Consider the following 22,935-nt stretch of genomic DNA (forward strand, 5'->3'; position numbering starts at 1 on the left):
TCTTTCTGTGCTGTTTTGTCTTTTTCCAACCTTAGCATTGAAGTCCCCCATAATAATAGTGTAGTGGGTTTTCTGTTCATCTAGAGGACTCTCAATTTTGGTGTACATTTCTTCAACCTCTTCATCATCATGGCTCGATGTTGGTGCATAAATCATTATAACCTTTAGTTTGCACCTCTTAGAAATCATGAGTATTAGTCTTGACACCCTTGGTGTCAAGACTAATACTCATGATTTCTAAGAGGTACAAACTAAAGATGTACTTTTGTAAAAGATGTACTTTTGAATTCCAAAATGTCGTTTTTTAAATCTTTATGGACCAGAAACCCAACTCCACCTTCACTCCTTTCACTGTTTCCATTGGTGTACAGCAGATTTCTACTTGATAAACTTATAAGTGATTCATTTCTTCTTCTTGTTTCAGCCAAACCGATGATATTCCAATTCACATTTTCTAATTCCTTTTCCAGCTCTAATATCCTGTCTTCACTGATGAATGATCTTACGTTGTAACAGGCCAAGTTCAGTTTCCATGCATGGCAGCCTGGTTGTACCCAGAGATTCTTAGCACCCTCTGCTTCCTCTCTGATCCTCTCGCTGCCGTAAGTGGGGGAGTGAAAGCTGCTGGGGACTGAGGGCCATTTGTTTTGTCGTGCTGTCATATGCTGGAGGGTTTGGTCTTTTCCTCTTCACGCTGACCAGGCATCTTGAAGAGAACCACTCTACACGTTTGTTGCCACCTAAGTGATGTAACAGGGCTACCATCAAGAAGGTGTACATGAGTGGATTTTAGGGAAGCAGGCTAACCGGACTTCTCCTAAATCTTCTGTAATAGAAAGATATTGGATCCATCAGTGTTTTAGACTGAGTGTCTGATAACACACAGGAATACCTGTTCCCCTCTAAGCCCCTCAAGCGTGGTACCACAGAGTTAATACTTTACTCTGTTATTACTGCTTCCCATATGTAGTACTTTACATTTATCAATGTTAAACTTCATTTGCCACCTCTCAGTCCATCTGCTCAACTTTTCTAGATCCTACTGCAGTAGTGTACTGGCATTAGTGTCATTAACAACCCTGCCAACCTTTGAATCGTCTGCAAAGTTGGACATTAAGCCTGATATACCATCAAATATCATTTATAAATAGAAAAAACAACAATGGACCCAACACTGAATGCTGAGGGACTCCACTAATAACATTAGTCAACAAAGAGCAGTGTCCATTGATTACCACTCTCTGTCTTCTCCCACTGAACCATCCCGTTATCCATAGCAGCAATTTGCCTCCGATGCCACACTGCTCCAATTTTGCAGCAGTCTTCCATGTGCAACAGTATCAAAGGCTTTTCTAAGATCCAAATATATGATATCAAAGTTATTCTTAGCATCCAGTTCCCTTGTGGCTACATCAAATTAGTCAGACAAGACTTCCCCCTAACAAACCCATGCTGTGTCCGAGCTATAATTGAAGTTTTGTCTAGATGATCCTGCAATGCTTCTTTAACCAGTGCCTCCATTAATTCCCCTGGAACAGAAGTTAAACTAACAAGTCTGTAATTACCTGTGTCTCCCTTTGATCCTTCTTTGTGGATTGGGGTCACATTTGCACATCTCCAGTCCATGGGTACCTCCCCTGAGTCCAGGGAAGCTCTCATAATTATGGCTAATGGTTTGCTTACTTCCTTTTTCCACCTCCTTTAATATAACTGGGTAGAATTACTTAACAATCTTGTACTTGTTAAGTAATTCTGCCGGTCTCCTACTCTTAATATCATTAGTACCAACGTGTACAACAATATCACGCTTTGTGCCCTTAAAAGATGATATCTGCCCTACAACGTCATCAACCTTTGCCCCTGGCAGACATACCCTGGTCCTGTTCCATCTATCCTTTTTACACAATATGTTCCCCGTTTCCCTGACAATAGAGTCACCTACGACAACTAGTTCCTTTGGAACCAGTGCATTCTGCTTTGGGGGTTGCCTCTGTGTTGCGTGATGTTCAAGTGCAAGCTCTGGCATTGATGTGGGCAACTGAGAGCTAATTGGCCCCCTCAATTTAAATCCTTCGAGGGCATCCACCCTGTCCTCCAAGCTCTCGTATAAGCCCATTACAATGCAGAGTTGGTGGCATTGTTATGGGCTTATACCTTGCACTCCTTATATCGTGTACACACAAAGACATTCCCCTTGACAATAACATGTCCCATTCCTGGTTGCTCCACAAACATCAACATATTTATCGGTAATAATATGATTTATTGTAACCAGCTGCAAAATACAAGTGGAATATTTAAAACCGGTAGGTATAATAAATTTACACACATTCTTCAACATATTTATTTGTAATAACCTCAGTGCATAAATCATTAATCGTCATGTACTGAGGATTATACTTTTGTTTTGCTATTCAATTAAAACTCACTCGCTTTCTATTATTGTTCTTTGGAACAACCTTTCATTTTATGCAATTTCTTAAAATTACAATATACAGTAACTTAAGTTCAAAATAAACAAGTATCTTCTGTTTTCTTCATCCCAAATATGGGAATAGGTACCATAAGTTTTAATGCATTTTGTGTCTGCTATCACTATGAAAATATATATATATATAAAAGAAAATTTAAAAAAAAAAAAAAAATAGTCAAAAGTTTTTGTGCTGATGTTATTTATACACATAAAATCTAAAAGTTGTTTATGTTTGTAATTTTTTGGATCAGCTTAACGATCCACAAAATCCACATTTTCTGTCCTTAATCTTGTTTATGAGTAGCAGTACGCTGAAGGCTTAATAACAAATATCACCTATGATTGCAACAGAATTAAATTTTTAAGATGCACGAGGGAGGGGGAAGTAAATCCACCCCTGCCATGCAAAATCAGCTGTGATTTACTGCTCGAGTGAATTTCCAGTTGCAAACTAATTTTTTCGAATTTTCATATGCTGAATTTTTCCACTTTCCCAAAAATATTCAGTTATTGGATTGCTGGATCTCAGAGATTCAATTGCAGTGAATTAGCATACGCCCATACAAAGTAATAACATCTAAGATAATAAATCTTGTTTTGTTTTTTTTTTTTTTATGAAAACCCCAAACACGAAAGGTATCAAAACCTATAGTACTTAGTACCGTGCATGGGTTGAAGGAGAAGTATGGGGAGAGGGGGATGCCGGAAACTTTGCTCTAGAGACTAAACATGGGTTTCACCACTTCAAGCCTCCAATAAGCAAAGTGGTGGTATTTCACCGGTTGATGAAAGTCATCTACCACCTGTATAAGTCTTATTTAAGAAGGAAGTAGAGCTGCTGGAACGAGTACAAAGAATGGCAACAAGATTAGTGAATGGAACAAAGGGTTGCACTTACGAAGAAAGACTTAAGTTTCGCAAATTACAGTGTCTGGAGACTAGGCACCTGTGAGGTGATCTGATTGAGGTGTGTAAAGTCTTGAATGGTTTGAGCATTCTCAATGCTGATGGGATTCTTCCTCTTGCTCAGAATAATCTCCTGAGAGGGCATAAAATTCAAATTGAGGAAAGACAGTAGTAGAATAGATGTATGAAAGTTTGCCTTTAGCCAGCAGGTGGTTGATTGCTGGAACAAACTTCCATCTATCGTTGTAGAAGTTGATGGCTTAAACAGATTCAAGGCAGAAGTAGACAAACACTTGGAGCAAGTGAAATGAGATGGGGGGGGGTGTTTTTTTTGGCTGATGCTATATAAGCTGGCTTTCTTGCACCATGTGCCCATGCTAATGCTAATAATTCAATATACAGGTGACCCCTGCTTAATGCTGATAGTTCATTCCGGAAAAAACAGTGAGCTAAGTGAATCCGCACTAAGCGAGTGCAGCATTCCCATAATGTAACATATGTATTTGTGAGTTGTCGTCAGTGCCATAGGATATTTCCTAATCAATAATAAACGGTAGTGAAAAGATGCACAAATGTCGGTAAAAATATTTAATATTCAAATATTTGTACATATAAGATATTTTGCATTACATACGTATATAATTATGGGTAATTACTTACGTATAAAAATTAAACTTAAAATTCCAATTAAAATCATGAATTTAATTGATTTTAATTGATTTAATTTAATTGATAAATTTAATCATGAAAAATGTGTCGATTTTGGGGTGTACTTTGGTCCTCTTCCTGGTAAACTAATAGGGGTTTTAATTTTAAATCACCTGCAGCGTTACCACCCAACAATAAACTCAATCGATCCTTTGCCGCTTTGAAACCTGGCATATGTTTTTCTTCTTTCAATATGAAATTTCTTTTAGGCATTCGTTTCCAAAAAATTCTAATGCTGTTTTGCTATTCATTTTCAAGCTATCGACTCCATCAAATGAAACGATTTCGTTAAATATGCCAAAAATGCAATATTTAAAAGAGCATTATAGTGATTTGTGACAGCATTATAGTCAGATATGGGTTATAATATAAAAACAACATTATAGCGAACTGCATTATAATTAAAAACAACATTATAGCGAACTGTATTGTTTTTCAGATTTCTTACTTAACATCAGAAAAAAATTTATGTATTATTATATTAGCTCACCTACCTAATGAATTTCCTACAGATTTTGTTATAACAGGTTGGGGATCATTTTTTGTGTCGTCAGGCACTGAGGTAGATGGAGTTGGAGATTCTGATCTACTGCTACGAAATATATTTAAGTCTTGGTTATCAATATTAATGGCAAACAGAATAGATCCCAAACCTAGAGTATGAAGTAAAAGATTTTCTTTAATTACTCTAAATATACTCTACTAATACAAAACAAAACTTTTTAATGTATATAAAAATTTTGTGAATAAAGGATTTTATTATTATTATTATTATTATTAAAATGCCCAAAGGCTTAAAAAATCAGGCTCAACTGAATAAAAATGTAACACTGATGAGTACTAATTCAGAAGACTAATATAATTATAGCTCAAAATTAACTTCAGTTAATATATTCTTATTTGAGTAGATGGATATCAGAATAGCACTGTGTGTGATTAACAAATGTTTATTAAATTTATATGACTCAACATTAACAATACCAATACAAAATTTAGACTACAGTACAACCATATGTTACAATTTCTTTTTTAGAGATCTTTAAATGCAAAAACACTAACAAGCTACTGACTTAAAAGGTGTTTGCAGTTGTTTGATACAGCACGTGTTATGACCTGTTAGACCTGAGTTATTTCATTTTTTTAGGTCAGATGTTCTGAAGAGTGTGATCTGACTCGGAAAAGCAAAGGGAAATCTACACTATGAGAAATTATTATACTTAAGGGAGGAGGAAAACACAGAAGAAAATGCCTAGTTTCTTTGCATCATGTGGTGGTGGTGGTGATGATAATAATAAGTGGACACAACCAACAACCCCCATGCACTTGGTCCCAGTACCCACTATCACAAGGTTGGAAAAAATCCCATAACAAGAAAAAGTCACAATAATAATAAACATCTGCAGAACACCTGCAGAATAATAAACATCTGCATTCACAAAAGAACTGGATGCAGGGAATAACTTTGATATTATATATTTGGATCTTAGAAAGGCTTTTGATACTATTGCACATGGAAGATTGCTGTACAAATTGGAGCAGTGTGGCACTGGAGGCAAATTGCTGCTATGGATAAAGGGGTGGTTGAGGGGGAGAACACAAAGAGTGGTAATCAATGGACACTGCTCATCGTGGACTAATGTCATTAGTGGAGTCCCTCAGGGTTCAGTGTTGGGTCCATTATCGTTTTCTGTATTTATAAATGATATTGATGATGGTATATCAAGCTTGATGTCCAAGTTTGCAGATGATACAAAGGTTGGCAGGGTTGTTAAGGACATTACTGATGCTATGCTGCTGCAACAGGATCTGGAAAGGTTGAGCAGATGGGCTGAGAGGTGGCAAATGAAGTTTAACATTGACAAATATAAAGTACTACATAAGGGAAACAGCAACCCCAGAGCAAAGCATCAACTGTGGTACTACACTGACAGCGGTAGAGAATGAAAAGGACCTGGGGATAATTGTGCAGGCAGATATGAAGTTCTCTGAGAAGTGCAGACGGGCTGCAAGAGTAGCTCATGGTGTCTTGTCAATGATATACAGGAATTTTTCTAGCAGGGATAAGGAGGTGATTATTCCCTTGTATAAGGCAATGGTCAGGCCACACCTTGAGTACTGTATACAGGTTTGGAGGCTTCATTTCAAGAAGGTACAGAGAAGGGCAACAAGATTAGTGAATGGAACAAAGGGTTGCTCTTACGAAGAAAGGCTTAAGTTTTGCAAATTACAGTGTCTGGAGACAAGGCACCGGCGAGGTGATCTGATAGAGGTGTATAAAGCCTTGAATGGTTTGAGCATGCTCAATGCCGATAGGATTTTTCCTCTTGCTCAGAATAATCACCTGAGAGGGCATAAATTCAGATTGAGGAAAGGCAGATGTAGGATCGATGTGCGGAAATTTGCCTTTAGCCAGCGGGTAGTTGGTTAGTGGAACAGACTTCCATTCTTTGTTGTGGAAGTTGATAGCCTAAATAAATTTAAGGCTCAGCTGGTATTTCAGCAGGTATTTCGAACGAAAGGAGGGGTGAAATGGAAGTGTTTTTTTTTTTTTTTGGCTGATGCTGCACAAGCTTGCTTTCTTGCATCATATGCCTCTACTAATACTAATGCTATTCAGAGCTCCTCAACAAATAATAATAATAACTGGATATAACAACTGACTCATGCACCTGGTAACAGTAACTGTTACAGGATAGAAAAAACCCATAAGGAGAAGAAAGAGATGATAATAATAATAATATCATTAATATTATATAAACATAAATCATTTAATGGCTTCTTTAAGGATTTTTTGAGATAACCACCAGGACATCACTTAAAGATGCCATTAAACATTTTATTTTATTAGCATTACTAGTGGAAAATGATACAAGAAAGAAAGCTTAGACAGCATCAGTCATAAAAAAAAATTCCATTTCACTTACTCATTCCCTCCAACAATTTGCTAGTTCTTTAAATTCATTCCAGTTATTAACTTTCACAACAACTTTCACACAGATGAAAGCTTATACCAGCAATCAACCACCCACTGGCTAAAGGCAAACTTCCTCATATCTATACCGCAAACGCATTTCCTCAATCAGATGTGCCCCCTTGTGTGTATTCCTCTTAATCCAAGCGAGAGGAAGAATCTTATCAGCACTGAGCTTGCTCAATCCATCCAAAGTCTTAACTACCTCAATTAGATCACCTCGCAGGTGCTCAGTCTCCAAATGCTGCAATTTGCAGAACTGAAGACTTTCTTGGTAAGAGCACCCCTTTGTTACACTCACCAATCATGTTGCCCTTCTCTATTCTCATTCCAGCAGCTCAACATCCTTCCTAAAATGAGGCCTCCAGACCTGTATGCAGTACTCAAGATGTGGCCTGGCCATTGTCTTATACAATGGGATAATCACCTCTTATCTCAGCTATATAATATCATTGGCTAAGGTAGAGAAAGACAACACGAGAACAAAGGCAAACTTTGGGAAATTTACCAGACAAACTCGTTTCCCACTACCGCAGTTTCTCCCTGCATTCTCAGTAAACAGATGGTGCACTGAGTTATCAGTAGTGTCAGTAGAAGTCAATAACGATGTATTAATTAGTTTTTTCTCATTAATAAAAGCAGATTATTGGTATACCCTCCAAACTACGTCAGTCTTAGGGTGTTTATCCCCCCCATTCCTCCTGTTTTAAAATAGGAAAATTACTTCTACTGCCACTACCGATAACAAGCACTGTCTGTAGAAGTCATTTTCCTATTTTAAAACAGTGGGAAGAGGGGATAAATGCCTTAAGACTGAGTCTAGAGGGGTACCTGTAAATTTCAGCAGCGAAGGCATTACACTCATGAACTCCAATAATCCGCTTTTAATAATGAGAATAAACTAACCAATATAAAGCAGCATGTTAGAGAGGCAAAAGAGGGAGTAACACTCTTGATCTGATTATCAGCAGTGATTATTCACGCATTAAGAATTTACGGGTAAAGGAACCACTAGGAGAACCACACAGGGATCACAGTGTACTGATGTGGGGATCTACTTAGAGATGTAACTACCATCACTGGGTAAAGAGGATGGTTTTTGCTTTTGTCGACTACATTGATCTCAGAGATTTTTTAGGTTCTATACAGTGGGACCAACTGATGATGTTACCAACAGCAAATTCAAAATGGGAAGCAATCAAGAAAGTACAGTCAGTCCTTGTATAGCACGATAGTTGTGTTCCTAGAAACCATCATGCAATGCAAAATCATGCAATATAAACAACAGGCCCTATGGGAAAAATAGGGTTAGGTGCCGACCACCCAAGATTGAACACATTTGTAACCAAAACATTACCGAACACAATAAATAGTCGTAATAAAATACGTAAGTATTTTATTACGACTATTATGTAATAAAATATTGCTAATGCTTTTGCTTCTATTGTAAGCAAACTTGTTTTTTGTTTGATTTTCTATCCAAACAGATGACAGCCGTTCCATCTCTTCAATTCTTTGTGTCTTAATCTAATGGATTTTAATTACACTTTGAGCTGCTCCTGCTATGAAAGTTGTTTTTATTTTCTCTGCATTCTTTGTAATTCTCGGCGTTGCCTCATTTAGGTCTAGCACGTGCAATATCACATGGTCTTTCATTTCGCTCAAAGTGTTTCACAATTTCATATTTTTTCTCTATCAACAGAGGCAGACTGGCCATAAGCCTTACCAGGGAAACCCCGGTGGGCCGGAGGCCGGTGTGATTTTGGCCATAAACCATAGTATGAGGCCACTATAAATTTTCCCGGGTAAGAATTTTTGACCCAGTCTGCCTCTGTTTATCGATATTGCTTTTCTTTTTCTCTCTGAATCTGCAGTGTCTTCACCAGGATGCTTCCTTCTTGCACCTTTTAAGTATTTTACTCATTTTTAGGGAATAAAGCACAATTACAAAACAAGGAGGCACGCTTGATACACATAAACAAAGCTGCACGCGTATAGCAACTAAATAAACAACACCGTAAAGGCAGAGATACACTATTAACACTTCACATTTTACTAAAGCACATTTCTAGGGGTTACTACCATAAAACAATAAAAACAATTTTCAGTTGCATTTCTGCTAGTGGAATCTGTTATAAACTGGTAGTAAACTAAATAAATAAATAAATAAATAAATCTTTATTGTGAAGTAGATTTACAGCACAATATCCCATCACGGCGACGAGCGCCAGGGGTTCACATATTGATCTAATTGCATTTGCAATTAGATCAATATGTTGGATTGCTGGAATTGTGTTCGTTTTCACGTTATTATGGTGAAATGTGTTTCCCCTTCACTGATATAAAAAACAAATACATTTTCAGAATCTTCTCTTCATTCCTATCGTGTTGTGTTCGGTTGGGGTGATTCTGCGTTCGACTGCAAACACAAAGGCGAATTTCTTGTAAACACAAAGGCGAATCTTGCATAAGCAAATTCGGTTTGTGTTATATAAGCTATCGTTACCCTATTTATAAATTGTGTATGATCGAATTCGTGTAGTGCAAACACGTGCTATACGACGACTGACTGTAATTTGGAGGCTACTAGGCTTTTTGTTCCAACTAAAAAATACTGTTTTAGGTTTAGGCCCAAATGGATATCAGATGAACTAATGAGATTTGTGGCAGAGAAGAAAAATGCTTGGGATACACATAAATTGTTAGGCGACTCAGAAGCCTATGGAAGATACAAGCTGGTCTGTATTCAAGTCGCAAATGAGGTTACAAAAGCAAAGGCAGATTATGAAAAATCTTTGGCAAAGGATGCAAAGAAAAATAGCAAAGACTTCTTTATTTATATAAACTCTAAAAGGAAAGAGGCAATGAAACAGATTGGTCCACTTGATATCAATGGTTTGACTGTTAATGACCATTCTCAGATAGCTGCCGAACTAAATGAGTATTTTGCAACTACATTCACACATGAGGAGTTATTCAAGGAGGAGAGGGCCAGATGTTTATCAATCTTTAACAGGGAGTTAAATGATTTTGTAATAACTGAGAGCAAAGTGGAGGAGAAATTGTTGAAGTTAAACATTAGAAAGGCACCTGGGGTAGATGGGATCTATCCAGTTATATTAAAGGAGGTGGCAAAGGAAGTAAGCAAACACTTAGGCATAATTATGAGAGCATCCTTGTACTCGAGAGAAGTCTGCACAGACTGGAGATGTGTAAATGTATCTCCAATTCACAAAGGGGGATCAAAGGGTGTTGGTTTTTACTTCTGTTTCAGGGAAAATAATGGAGACACTGGTTAAAGAAGCATTGCAGGATCATCTAGACAATATAACAGTAATAATTCAGACACAGCATGGGTTTGTTAAGGGGAAGTCTTGTCTGACCAATCTGATTGGATACTATGATGTGGTCACAAAGGAACTGGATGCAAAAAATAATTTTGATATCACACACTTGGATATTGGCAAAAAGGTGCCTCCGTAGCCAGGTGGACAGGACCACCAGTGCATAGTGCACACTTCTTGATTAGACCGGGGTTCAAGCCTGTGACCACCAAATATACGGAGGATGCGGAAAGGTCAGGGAATGACCACCACATATCGCCGGAGCAATATGGCCTTAGTTGCTAATAGCAGTAGTAGTAGTGGAATGTGATGCAAGAAAGCAAGTGTATGAGCTTATGCAGCAACAGCCTAAAAAAAAAAAATCACACCATTCCCTCTAAATGCCTGTCCAGTTCCTCCTCAAATTTATTCAACCTATCAACTTCCACAACGACAGATGGAAGTTTGTTCCAGCAATTAACCACCCGCTGGCTAAAGGCAAATTTCCGCACATCTATTCTACATGTCTTTTCTTAATTTGAATTTATGCCCCCTTAGTTTCGTAATCTGAACAAGTGGAAGGATCCCATCAGAATTCAGTGTGCTCAACCCATTCAAGGCCTTATACACCTCAATCAGATCACGGCACAGGTGCCTAGTCTCCAGCCACTGCAATTTTCAGAACTTAAGCCTCTCTTGGTAAGAGGATCCCTTCATTCCCCTCACCAATCTTGTTGCCCTTCTCTGTACATGCTCAAGCAAATCGACATCCTTCCTAAAATGAGGCCTCCAGACCTGTACACAGTACTCAAGGCATGACCTGACCATTGCCTTATACAGAGGGACAATCACTTCCTTTTCCCTGCTAGCAAAATTCCTATATATCATTGACAAAACCCCATGACCTGCCCTGGCAGCCTGTCTGCATTGCTCAGAAAAGTTCATATCTGACTGCACAATTACTCCCAGGTCTTTTTCATTTTCTACCACCTTAAGTGTTGTACCACACAGTTGGTACTTTTCTCTCGTGTTACTTCTATCCATATGCAGTACTTTACATTTGTCAAGGTAAAACTTCAGTTGCCACTTCTTAGCCCATCTGCCCAAATTACATAGATCCTGTTGCAGTAGCACACTGCCATTACTGTCATTAACAACCCTGCCAACCTTTGTATCATCTGCAAACTTCGACACTAAGCCTGATATACCTTCATCAATATCATTGATAAATATACAAAACAACAGTGGACTCAACACCGAACCCTGTGGGACTCCACTAATAACATTAGTCCACAAACAGCAGCACCCATTTATTACCGCCCTCTGTCTTCTCCCACTTAACCACCCTTTTATCCATTGTAGCAACTTACCCTTAATAGCATTCTGCTCCAATTTATACAATAGTCTTCCATGCGCAACAGTGTCAAAAGCTTTCCTGAAATCCAAATATATGATATCAAAATTATTTTTTTGCATCCAGTTCCTTTGTAACCACATCATAATAACCAATTAAAAATTTGTCATACAAGACTTTCCCTTAACAAACCCATGCTGTGTCTGAATTATTGCTGCAGTCTTGTCTAGACCATCCTGCAATGCATCTTTAACCAGTGACTCTATTATTTTACCGGGAACAGAAGTTAAACTAATTGGTCTGTAATTACTCGTGTCACCCTTCGATCCCCCTTTGTGAATTGGGGATACATTTGCACATCTCCAGTCCGTAGGAACCTCCTCTACGTCGAAGGATGCTCTCATAATTATGGCTAAGGGTTTGCTTAGTTGCTTTGCCACCTCCTTTAATATAACTGGATAGATCCCATCCACCCCAGGTGCTTTTCTTATGTTTAACTCAACAAATTCTCCTCCACTTTGCTTTCAGTTATTACAAAATCATTAATTATCCTGCTACAATTTGATAACCTTCTGCCATTTTCAAACCTTAATAATTCCTCATGTGTGAATGTAGATGCAAAATACTCATTCTGTTTGTTTGCTATCTGAGCAGGATCATCAACAGTCGAACCATCGATGTCAAGTGGACCAATCAGATTCATCCCCTTCCTTTTAGAGTTTATATAAGTAAAGAAATCCTTGCTGTTTTTCTTAGCATCTTTTGCCAAGGATTTCTCGTAATCTGCCTTCACCTGTATAACCTCCTTTGTGACCTGATTACAGACTAGGTTACATCTGCCATAGGCTTCTGAGTCGCTTGATAATTTATATGCATCCCATGCATTTTTCTTCTCTGTCACGAGTCTCATTAGTTCATTTGATAAACATTTAGGCCTAAACCTTGAACAATATTTCTTAATAGGTATGAAACTTTTAGTAGCATCCACGATTAATTCTTTGAATGCTTCCCAATTAGAATTTACTGTTGGTAACATTGTCAGTTGATCCCACTGTACAGAATTTAAAAAATGTTTGAGACCACTGTACTCACCTTAACGGAAGAAAAAACCCTTTCCTTTACCCCCTGGTGGTAATTAAATTTTTAAGTAAATCCCACATCAGTACACTGTGATCACTGCCACCTAGTGGTTCCTTTATCTGCAAATTCTTAATACACGAATGACACTGCTGATAACCAGATCAAGAGTATTACTCTCTCTGGTTGCCTCTCGAACATGCTGCTGCAGAAAACAATCATCCAATAAATCCACAAAAGTCTGAATTGGGTCTGAAAGTCTGAAAAGTCTAGTGTGTGAGTGACCAATCCACAAGTTCCAGTCAATATCTGGGAAGTTAAAATCCCCCATTATAAGGCATTCTGATTTACTAGCCCACTCTATTTCTCTGTACAATTGTTCATTGTACTCATTTGAGTTATTAGGTCTATAACACACTCCTACTCTTATTTTTGCTTTTGCAGTGCTTATGTCACACCAAACTGACTCAACAGTGCACTGTTCATCTATATCAACTGCGTGCAGTTCTTTTGATTTTATGTTTTTCTTAATTAACAGCATAACACCTCCTCCCTTCCTATCCTGTCTATCCTTTCTGTACACATTGTACTCCCCAAATTCCAGTTCGGCATTCCTTATATCTGGTTGACACCAAGTCTCTGCTATCCCAACAATATCCGCCTTTGATGTCTTGACCAACACTTCAAATTCATCAAATTTATTTACATGCAAGCATACATGCACCTATTCCTATTCCTAGTTACCCTAACACCCCATATACCCACCTATTTCACGGTGACTGTGAAATACCCACCTATTTCACGGTCACATCCGTCCCTGAAACCCCCAACACTCCTCGCTCCAGGACACTACTTATTCTAATAGAAGCTGTGCAAGAATCACCTTCACCTCTGCCTGCGGCTACCGTTAAACTATTAGTCCTTGTATCCCCCCCCCAAGCTAGCAGTTTTCTGACCCACCTAACACTGCCTCGATAGCATCTAGATGGGATAGTGTATCCCATCCCTGTAGAAGCAGTCTCTCCTGTTAACAAGTACAGAGCAGGCTGAAAAAAATTCTACCCCTTGAGCCTTGCACAATCTTTCCAGGGTCGAATTGATCGACAAGGCTCTCATCATATACTCCCTCCTATCGTGTCTGGGTAGAATTGCAGACACTTTCAAATTCAACCCTAATTCACGGATTTTGTTCAACAGTGACCTGTACTTGTTAAGTAATTTTGCCGGTCTCCAGCTCTTAATATCATTAGTGCCAACGTTTACAACTATATCACCTTTTGTGCCCTTAAAAGAAGATATCTGCTCTACAACGTCATCAACCTTTGCCCCTGGCAGACATACTCTGGTCCTGTTCCACCTACCTTTTTACAAAGCATGTTCCAACATTTCCCTGACAATAGAGTCACCAACAACTACTAGTTCCTGTGGGACCAGCGCATTCTGCCTTGGGGATTGCCGCTGTGTCGCGCGATGACCAAGTGCAAGCTCTGGTGTTGATGTAGGCAGCTGAGAGCTTGATGGGCCCTCAATTTAGATCCTTCGAGGGCATCCACCCTGTCCTTCAAGCTCTCATATAGGCCCATAACAATGCTGAGTTGTCGCCTGATTTCCTTACACTCCTTACATCGCACACACACAAAGACATCCCCAATGGCAATATCATGTTCTATTCCAGAGAGTTCGGCAAACATTTCACAAGTTGCACATTTTTTTAGGCTGTGATGCGTTGGAGAATCATCCACCTCAGTTCTCCGTCGAGTCACAGCACTCCTACCACTTTGTGCCCATTGCTTTGCTGCTCTAGTCTGGGGCATGATATTTTAAATTAATAAGATCAATAAATTTAATTAATTAAATATATGTTAGATTTGTATAATTATATGTTAGAGCTACCTAGTTAACACAATTAAAAATTTGAATTCCCTACCACTCTATACAAAAACAGTGGCTGCAAGGTTCGAACGAAATAACGGTTTTACGTATATTAAGTAGTAATCTACAAAAACTCTTTATCTAAATTAAAAATAAAAATAACCAGTGTAACTATAACTATAAGACTATGTATAAAGTACAACATAAAATAACAATTAGGTAAATAAAAAGGCAAACACTTATCGCTTTTTCGGAGCCTGTAATTCACAGATGTAATTTTTAAAGAGAGTCAGCGCCCTCTCTTTAATGCTCCTAAAAACCAAATAACAACAACAACATTGGCAAAAGATTTCATGAAAGCTTTTAATACTGTTACAGGTGATCCCTGCTTAATGCTGATAATTCGTTCCAGAAAAACAGTGCACTAAGTGAATCTGCTCTAAGCAAGAGCCGCATTCCCATAATGTAACATATGTATCTGTGAGTTGTGGTTGGTGCCATAGGATATTTCCTAATCAATAATAAACGGTAGTGAAAAGATGCACAAATGTCGGTCAAAATATTTAATATTCAAATATTTGTATATATAAAATATTCTATAAAATTTGTATATATAAAAATTTGTATATATAAATTAAAGTTAAAATTGCAATTAAAATCATGAATTTAATTGATCTTAACTGATTTAATTTAATTGATAAATTTAATCATGAAAAATATGTTGATTTTGGGTTGTGCTTTGGCCCTCTTACTGGTAAACTAAATGGGGTTTTAATTTTAAATCCCCCACAGTGTTACCACTCAACAATAAAGTCAACCGATCCTTCGCCGCTTTGAAACCTGGCACATTTTTTTCATTTTTCAATATGAAACTTCTTTTAGGCATTCATTTCCAAAAAAGTCCTGCTTCATTTATGTTAAAAGCTTGTTGAGAAGTATAACACATAATACCCCTCTTCAATAATTTTAACAAGTTCTTTTTTGAAAGATTCGGCTCCTTGATCTGCACTTGCATTTTCTTCCTAAATGGTTCCACATTTTTTTTTTTAGGTGAGTTTTCTTCACATCATCATATAGGCTAATCTCTCTCTCACTCTTTTTTTTTTTTTTATATAATATTTAACTTAACCGAATTCTGAATTGGATATTATCTGCAATAAAATTAGTTAAAGTCTCTCTATTTCAATCCTAATAGTCAGACTAGCCCTAGTTGCTTGCAATGGTACAGCTGTCTTTCTCGCTGCTAAAATTAATTCTTTATTTTTTATAATTGTTCTTACAGTTAAACTTGCCAGTCCTAAATTACGGCACACATCCGCTTGTCGTTGACCAAAATCGATTTGCTTCAAAACGTCTAATTTAATTTTCAAATTCAGTCCTTTTCTAATATTTAGAGTCTTCGTACTGCATCCAGATGTCGCTTTTTCATTTTTATCTGCCATTAGTAACTCTTCGAAAATGTAACTGCATTGGTTACATTAATTATGATACAATGTTCGAGTAAACTGTCTGTTATGCCCAATGTCTAATAATGTACTGAGTGATGACTAGACTTCGGATAAATGCATATAACGCAAATATTGCAAGCAATATACTTGATAATTTTTTAAAATGTTGATCTCGGAACTACTAACAAGTCACTGTACTGCAATTAAATTAGCATGCGAGAAAATTTCACTGAGCGCGGGAAAATTTCTCAAGTCGGCATGGGAAACATTTTAATGCTGTTTTGCTATTCATTTTCAAAATATCAACTCCATCAAATGAAACGATTTCATTAAATATGCCAAAAATGCAATCTGTAAAAGAGCATTATAGTGATTTGTGACAGCATTATAGTGAACCGTGTTATAACGAGGGCCTGCTGCACACATGGAAGACTACTGTACAAATTGGAGCAGTATGGCATTAGGAGCAAGTTGCTACAATGGATAGAGGGATGTTTGAGTGGGAGAAGACAGAGTGGTAATCAATGGATAATGTTTTACATGGACTAATCTTATTAGTGGTGTCCCTCAGGGTTCGGTGTTGGGCCCATTGTTGTTTTGTATATTTTTTTGTCAATCATATTGATGAAGGTATATCAAGCTTGCCAAAGTTTGCAGATGATACAAAGGTTGGCAGGGTTGTTAATAACAGTAATGACAGTATGCTGCTGCAACAGGATCTGGAAAAGTTGGCCAGATGGGCTGAGAAGTGGCAACTGAAGTTTAACATTGACAAATACAAAGAACTGCATATGGGTAGCAGTAACTCCAAAGTAACTCCAAATGTACAAACTGGGTGGTGTTACACTCAGAGTATTGGAGAATGAAACAGACCTGGGGGTAATTTTGCAATCAGAAATATGAAGTTTTCTTCATATGAAGAAAATATGAAGTTTTCTTCATTGACAAGACCCCACGACCACTCTTGGCAGACAGGCTGCCAAGAGTGGTCGTGGGGTCTTGTCAATGATATACAGAAAGTTTGCAAGTGGGGATAAGGAGGTGATTATCCCCTTGTATAATGCAATGGTCAGGCCCAGTGGTGTATTCGGGCTGGAACGCACTGGAAAAACATTCCGGTATTTTTTTCTAAATGTCATAATAGAAAATCATTAAATTTATACACCTATTATGAAACAATGGCATAATCGAAGGGGAGAGACAAATATCTATTTTACCCATTGCTAATAGTAATCTTTAAAATTAATAGATTTCTTTAAAAATTTATTTAAAAACAAAAATATAAATTTCACAATGAAACGAACATTTCTTACTAAAGTACAATGTGTTAGATAAAGAGATCCAATGAATGAGATATACTGTGATGTGTGCAAACACTGCATTTTGATTCGCCATGAGCTGAATGCTAGAACTGGTTGTTCTATGAACTGCAAGTCTGAAGTCTAATTCAGTTACTGTACAGTCGATGTGGTGTTATCGTATAGTCTTCTGAAGAATGAGTGTTCCAGTACTATTTTTTTTATGACGAGCGTTCCGGTACTATTTTTTCAGCAATACACCTCTAGTAAGACCACACCTTGAGTACTGCGTACAGGTCTGGAAGCCTAATTTTAGGAAGGATGTAGAGTTGCTAGAATGAGTACAGAGAAAGGCAACAAAACTGGTGAAGGGAACAAAGTGGTGTTCTTATGAAGAAAGGCTTAAGTTCTGGAAATTTCAGCTTTTGGAGACTAGGCACCTGCAAGGTGATCTGATTGAGGGGTATAAGGCCTTAAATGGATTGAGAAGGCTCAGTGCTGATGGAATTCTTCCTCTTGTTCAGATTACAAACCTGAGAGGGCATAGATTCAAACTAAGGGAAGACAGTTGAAGAACAAATGTGCAGAAGTTTACCTTTAGCTAGTGGTTAGTTGATTGCTGGAACAAACTTCCATCTGTTGTTGTGGAAGTTGATAGCTTAAATAAATTCAAGGCAGAACTAGACAAACTTTTGGAACGAATGAATCAGTGAAATGGGAAGGGGTTTTTTTTTTTTTTTTTTTTGGCTGATGCTGTATAAGCTTGCTTTCTTGCATCATGCACCTCTACTAATGCTAATGCTAAAATGCAAGGTACTTCATATGAAGGGCAGTAATCCGAGATTAAAATGTCTACTGTGTGGGACTCAGTAGACATTTTAATCTTGGATTACTACACTCAGATAGTGGAGAATTAAAATGTCCTGGGGGTAATTGTACATTCAGATATGACGTTCTCTGAGCAATGCAGACAGGTTGCAATGACAGATCATGGGGTTTTGTCATTGATATACAGGAATGTACAGTGGGACCTCGACTTCCAATGACATCGAGATCTGATATTCTCAGGAACCGATTTATCTTCCATATGATCTTTTATTTTAAGGACCAATGATATTTGCAGGAACAGATGGCTTTCCAATATAGCTGGAACTTTGTCTTGGTGGAAATTTTCAGATGCATGGCATGCGGAACATCATTCGTATGATTATTCTCAACCAATTAGGATATTTGTTATTGTTCAACGCAACACTCCCGGGTGTTACAGTAATTTGAACAGTTTCTTTATCTTCTGTTTGATGTATCCAGTGTGTAAGCAGAGTGTATTTTTGTTAATTATAGAAAATGGGCCTCTTCTGGAAACAAATGCCCAGGAGTACATACATCACTAAGGATGATGAGGCTAGTTTAGCTGGACATAAGGCTATAGAAGATATGCTCACTCTCCCGTTGGGTACCAATGCCTCTGGATATTTTAAGCTGAAGCCTTTGCTGGTGTATCATTCTAACATCCCCAGAGTATTTAAAAAACCAAAACGTTAACAAAGGCATGCTGGAAGTGTTTTGGCGCAGTAATAAGAAAGGCCTGGGTTATAAGATATGTCCTCAATGAATGGGCACTTGAAGTTTTCTGTCTCCTTCAGTAAAGAGTTATCTTGAGAAAAATAAGCTTCCTGTGAAGGCACTGCTCCTGCTAGCTAATGCACCAGGCCAAGGTGCCTCCGTAGCCAGGCGGGAAGGAGCAACAGTGCGTAGCACACGCTTCTTGATTAGACTGGGGTTCGAGCCCGTCACCACCAAATACGGAGGATGCGGAAAGGTCAGGGAATGACCACCGCATATTCCCGGAGCAATATGGCCTTAGTTGCTAATGCTCCTAAAAACCAAAAACAACAGCAACAACAACAGCAGCACCAGGCCATGATCCCAACCTTTTTTAATCTCTTGAGGCACAATTTGACTTTGTTCAAGTCAAATTTTTGCCACCCAACACCACTCCTCTTATTCAACCAATGGACCAGCAAGTGATTGCAAACTTCAAGAAAATCTATACCAAAAATATGTTTGCAAGTTGCTTTGCAGTGGACTTCTGTTGAAAATGCTGTCACCCTCAAACATTTTTGGATGTCGAAGTTCAACATCCTGGACTGTGTGAAGCTAATCATAAGTTCTTGGAATGATGCTTCCACCAGATGCTTAAATTCAGATTAGTAAAACATCTGGCCATTAATCATCCATAACTTTGACTGAATTGAAGATGACGGTGCTTTGACAAATGACAGGGAAAATGTGGAGGACCTTATTGACGCTCATGAGCATGAGCTAAAAACAGAGGAACTACAAGAGTTGGAGAAAATTACGAAGAGTGACACTGGAGAGGAAGAGGAAGAAGAGGACACCCAAAAAGTGTCAGCTGAACACTGTCATTTCTTGTTGGGAGCATTTAAGAGAAGTGGTAAAAAAAAAAAAAAAAAAAACACCCCAACATTGAAAACACTGAACTCATGATATGCAAAATGGAAGACGAAGTCATTTTTTACTTCAAGAAACTACAAAAAAGTTGTAAAAAACAGTCTACTTTGGACAGTTTCTTTGCCATTAGCAGCAAAAGACAAAAGACACATAACATCTGATCTAATCCCACCACCACTAGGTCACCATTGATTTCATCAGCCTTGCACTTCCAAGTTTAAGGTAAATGCTAATTTACTGTTTGGTTTTTATTTTAAGATGTTTTATATCTATTTATTAAATATTTTTTATAAAATACTCATTTTTGATGTAAAAATCAAGTATAACATGTAAGAAATACCTATTTTATATATTGCTGGGGTTGCCTGCCAAGAGTTTAGAATGAATTATAGGAAATCAATGTCTTATTGGTTTGAACTTACAATATTTTCAACATACAATGGGTTTTGTGGAACAAATTATCATCAGATGCTGGGGCTCCACTGTATATCCCATCGTATAAGGCAATGATCAGGTCACACCTTCAAGTACTGCATGCAAATCTGGAGGTCTCATTTAAGGAAGGATGTCAATCTATTGGAAGCGGTGCAGAAAAGAGCAATGAGATTAGTAAGATGAACAAAAGCATAATCTTACCAGGAAAGGCTTCAGTTCTGCAAACTGCAGCACTGGCAGGAAGATCTGATTGAGGTGTTTAAAGCTTTGCACAGATTGATCTTTCCCCTTGTTTAGACTACACATATGAAGGAACATAAATTCAAATAAAAGAAGGATGGTTGTAGGATAAATGTGTGGAAATTTGCTTTCCAGCCAGTAGGTGGTTGGTTGTTGGAACAAACTTCCATCTGGTGTAAATTCAAGGATGAACTAGACAGGTTAGAATGGATGGGCAGGTGAAATGGAAAGTGTTGGTACTTTTTTTTTTTATCAAAAAAAAAAAAAAAAAAAATTATGACTGATGCTATGTAAGCCTTGTTTTTTGTTTAGAATAATTAATTGTTGGAAAAAACTTCCACTTGGTGTTGTGGAAGTGGGTATTTTGAAGAAATTTAAAGAAGCATTAGGAAAATTATTAGGGTGAACAGTTGATATAAGTGGCTTTTTTTCTTTTTTTTTTTTTTGTTAATGCTGTATACCTTTGCACTGTTTGCACTAATACCAAGCATAGGTTAGTGTTAATGCAGGAGGCCAGACTGCCATATATACATGTCTTTGGTTTATAGATAAATCAATGTCCCATCTGAAATATAGCTACTGAAGCCAAACAGTGGTGACCACGTTATGCAATAATACAATTCATGTATATACCCATGATCTTTAACCATGGTATTTATAAATGTTCCTTACTGTGTACTATGTGGTTTTGCAAAGCTGTAGCACCATAATTGATGTTTCTTTCAGGTTTTATTCTGCCCTACTATATTCCCTCAATACTATTTCATCCAACTATATTCCCTTTTATTATATATTTCATTTCTATACATAACATATATAAATTCACTTATTGCTTTTTAAAAAAGAGGCTTTACATCAATAATTAACATCAAAAAGAATATCATAAAATAAATTCAAACAGATCTTGATTATAAAAATTCCAAGCATTAGCAAAATAAGAATCCGCTTTCTGAATTTAAATTTCAGGTTGGCCACATGACTATCCTCAATGACAAGGCTTGAGGGAATCTTCCAATAACTACTAACCAAGAGACAGAAAAAAGATATAGTTTTCTTGTCTCCCTAAGTGACGAGATAGTCAATTAAGCATTTAAGTCATTCATTACATAAGCACTTTTGCAAAACGTCTTCTTGTTTCTTATTTAGAAAAAAAAAAAGTAATTAACAACAAAAGTGGAAGCACACTTCAGTGATTTTACCTGCTGCCATCATAGGTAACATACTGCTTCTTTCTTGATCCATTAGGAATGCCCAATCTTCATAGAACTGGCTAAAAGATTGATAATGACAATTTGTCAAACTGATACAAAAAAAAACAAAAAAACAACTATGATCCAAAAATTCAAATTAAAATGTAAACCACTTCACTATAATAATTTATACATTGTCATTTTTCAGATTTTGAATTCCCAAGGTTTTTTTAATTGCATAATGTTAAGGAGTCATTGTAATTCTGAACATGCATATAACATAAATAAAGAATTGATAACATATATATCTTAAGCCCAACATATATAGCCTCTTAGCTGAGTGGTCAAGAGCAGGAGTGCAGTAGCAGACGCTCTTTGAGTAGACCGGAGTTCAAGCCCCTGACTGCTAAATACAGTCAATCTGCCAATCCGCACTGGACCAGTGTAGCAGATTATGGTCCATTTCCCTCAGCATGAATTGTTCAGGAGGCTTCCATCCTGCAGTGGATTGATAATGGCTGCAGTTTACCTTTTTTTATATATCTTAAGTATACAATAACTTGCTGTTCATCAGAAAAATAACTAAAACTATAGAACTTAAAGTTCCTGAAAAAATGCAAATAGCTGGCTGAATAGGCAATATGCATGTCTGTATTAGGGTGCATTCACAGGGTACTCTGTTCTCATCCCCCCTCCCCAAATTTACATCTTGAATTTTTGAATTTAGGCCTCTCCAAAGTAAATTTAATGGATTTTTCAAAACTAAATCATGAAATGGCACCATATGGTGATTACTAATACTTGTATGTTTCCTGTCACAGAAACATACAGAAAACATTTTTCTCACTGGCATTCTTTATGGTTAAACTGTATAGTTTCAGCCCCTCTTATCTCACCATTTGGAACTCCCCAATTTTGCACCTACCCCTCCTTTTATTACTATTATATACACAGTGGATTTCAGTTATTTGGGCCACCGGTTAATCGGGGCAGCCATTTATTTGGGGCAAATCTTAAAAAACAAAAACCAATCGAGAAAATAGCCAAGGTTTACTGTACTTAATTGGGACAGCATGCCATTTAATTGGGGCAGGAGACCGCAGCACTGGAGATTACCCTACAGTAATCTCCAGTGCTGTCTCCGATGGTACCACATGGTTCAGTCGAA

General features: G+C 37.5%; 1 protein-coding gene across 2 annotated transcripts in view; it reads right to left on the minus strand.

Annotated features, from left to right (window-relative positions):
- Positions 1 to 22,935, minus strand: part of LOC150076729 (sorting nexin-29-like) — a 275,665-nt gene that overhangs the window by 154,879 nt on the left and 97,851 nt on the right. For both annotated transcript variants that reach the window (XM_090386732.1, XM_090386733.1), the window contains exons 7-8: positions 21,777 to 21,847; positions 4,582 to 4,740 (exon numbers count right to left, since the gene is read on the minus strand). In XM_090386732.1, the coding sequence (XP_090242858.1) occupies positions 4,582 to 4,740; positions 21,777 to 21,847 (230 nt within the window). The remainder of the gene's footprint in view (positions 1 to 4,581; positions 4,741 to 21,776; positions 21,848 to 22,935) is intronic.

This window comes from Mastigoproctus giganteus, chromosome 12, assembly GCF_048544385.1.
Source record: "Mastigoproctus giganteus isolate SK-2022 chromosome 12, ASM4854438v1, whole genome shotgun sequence".
In the NCBI taxonomy this organism is placed as follows: Eukaryota; Metazoa; Arthropoda; class Arachnida; order Uropygi; family Thelyphonidae; genus Mastigoproctus; species Mastigoproctus giganteus.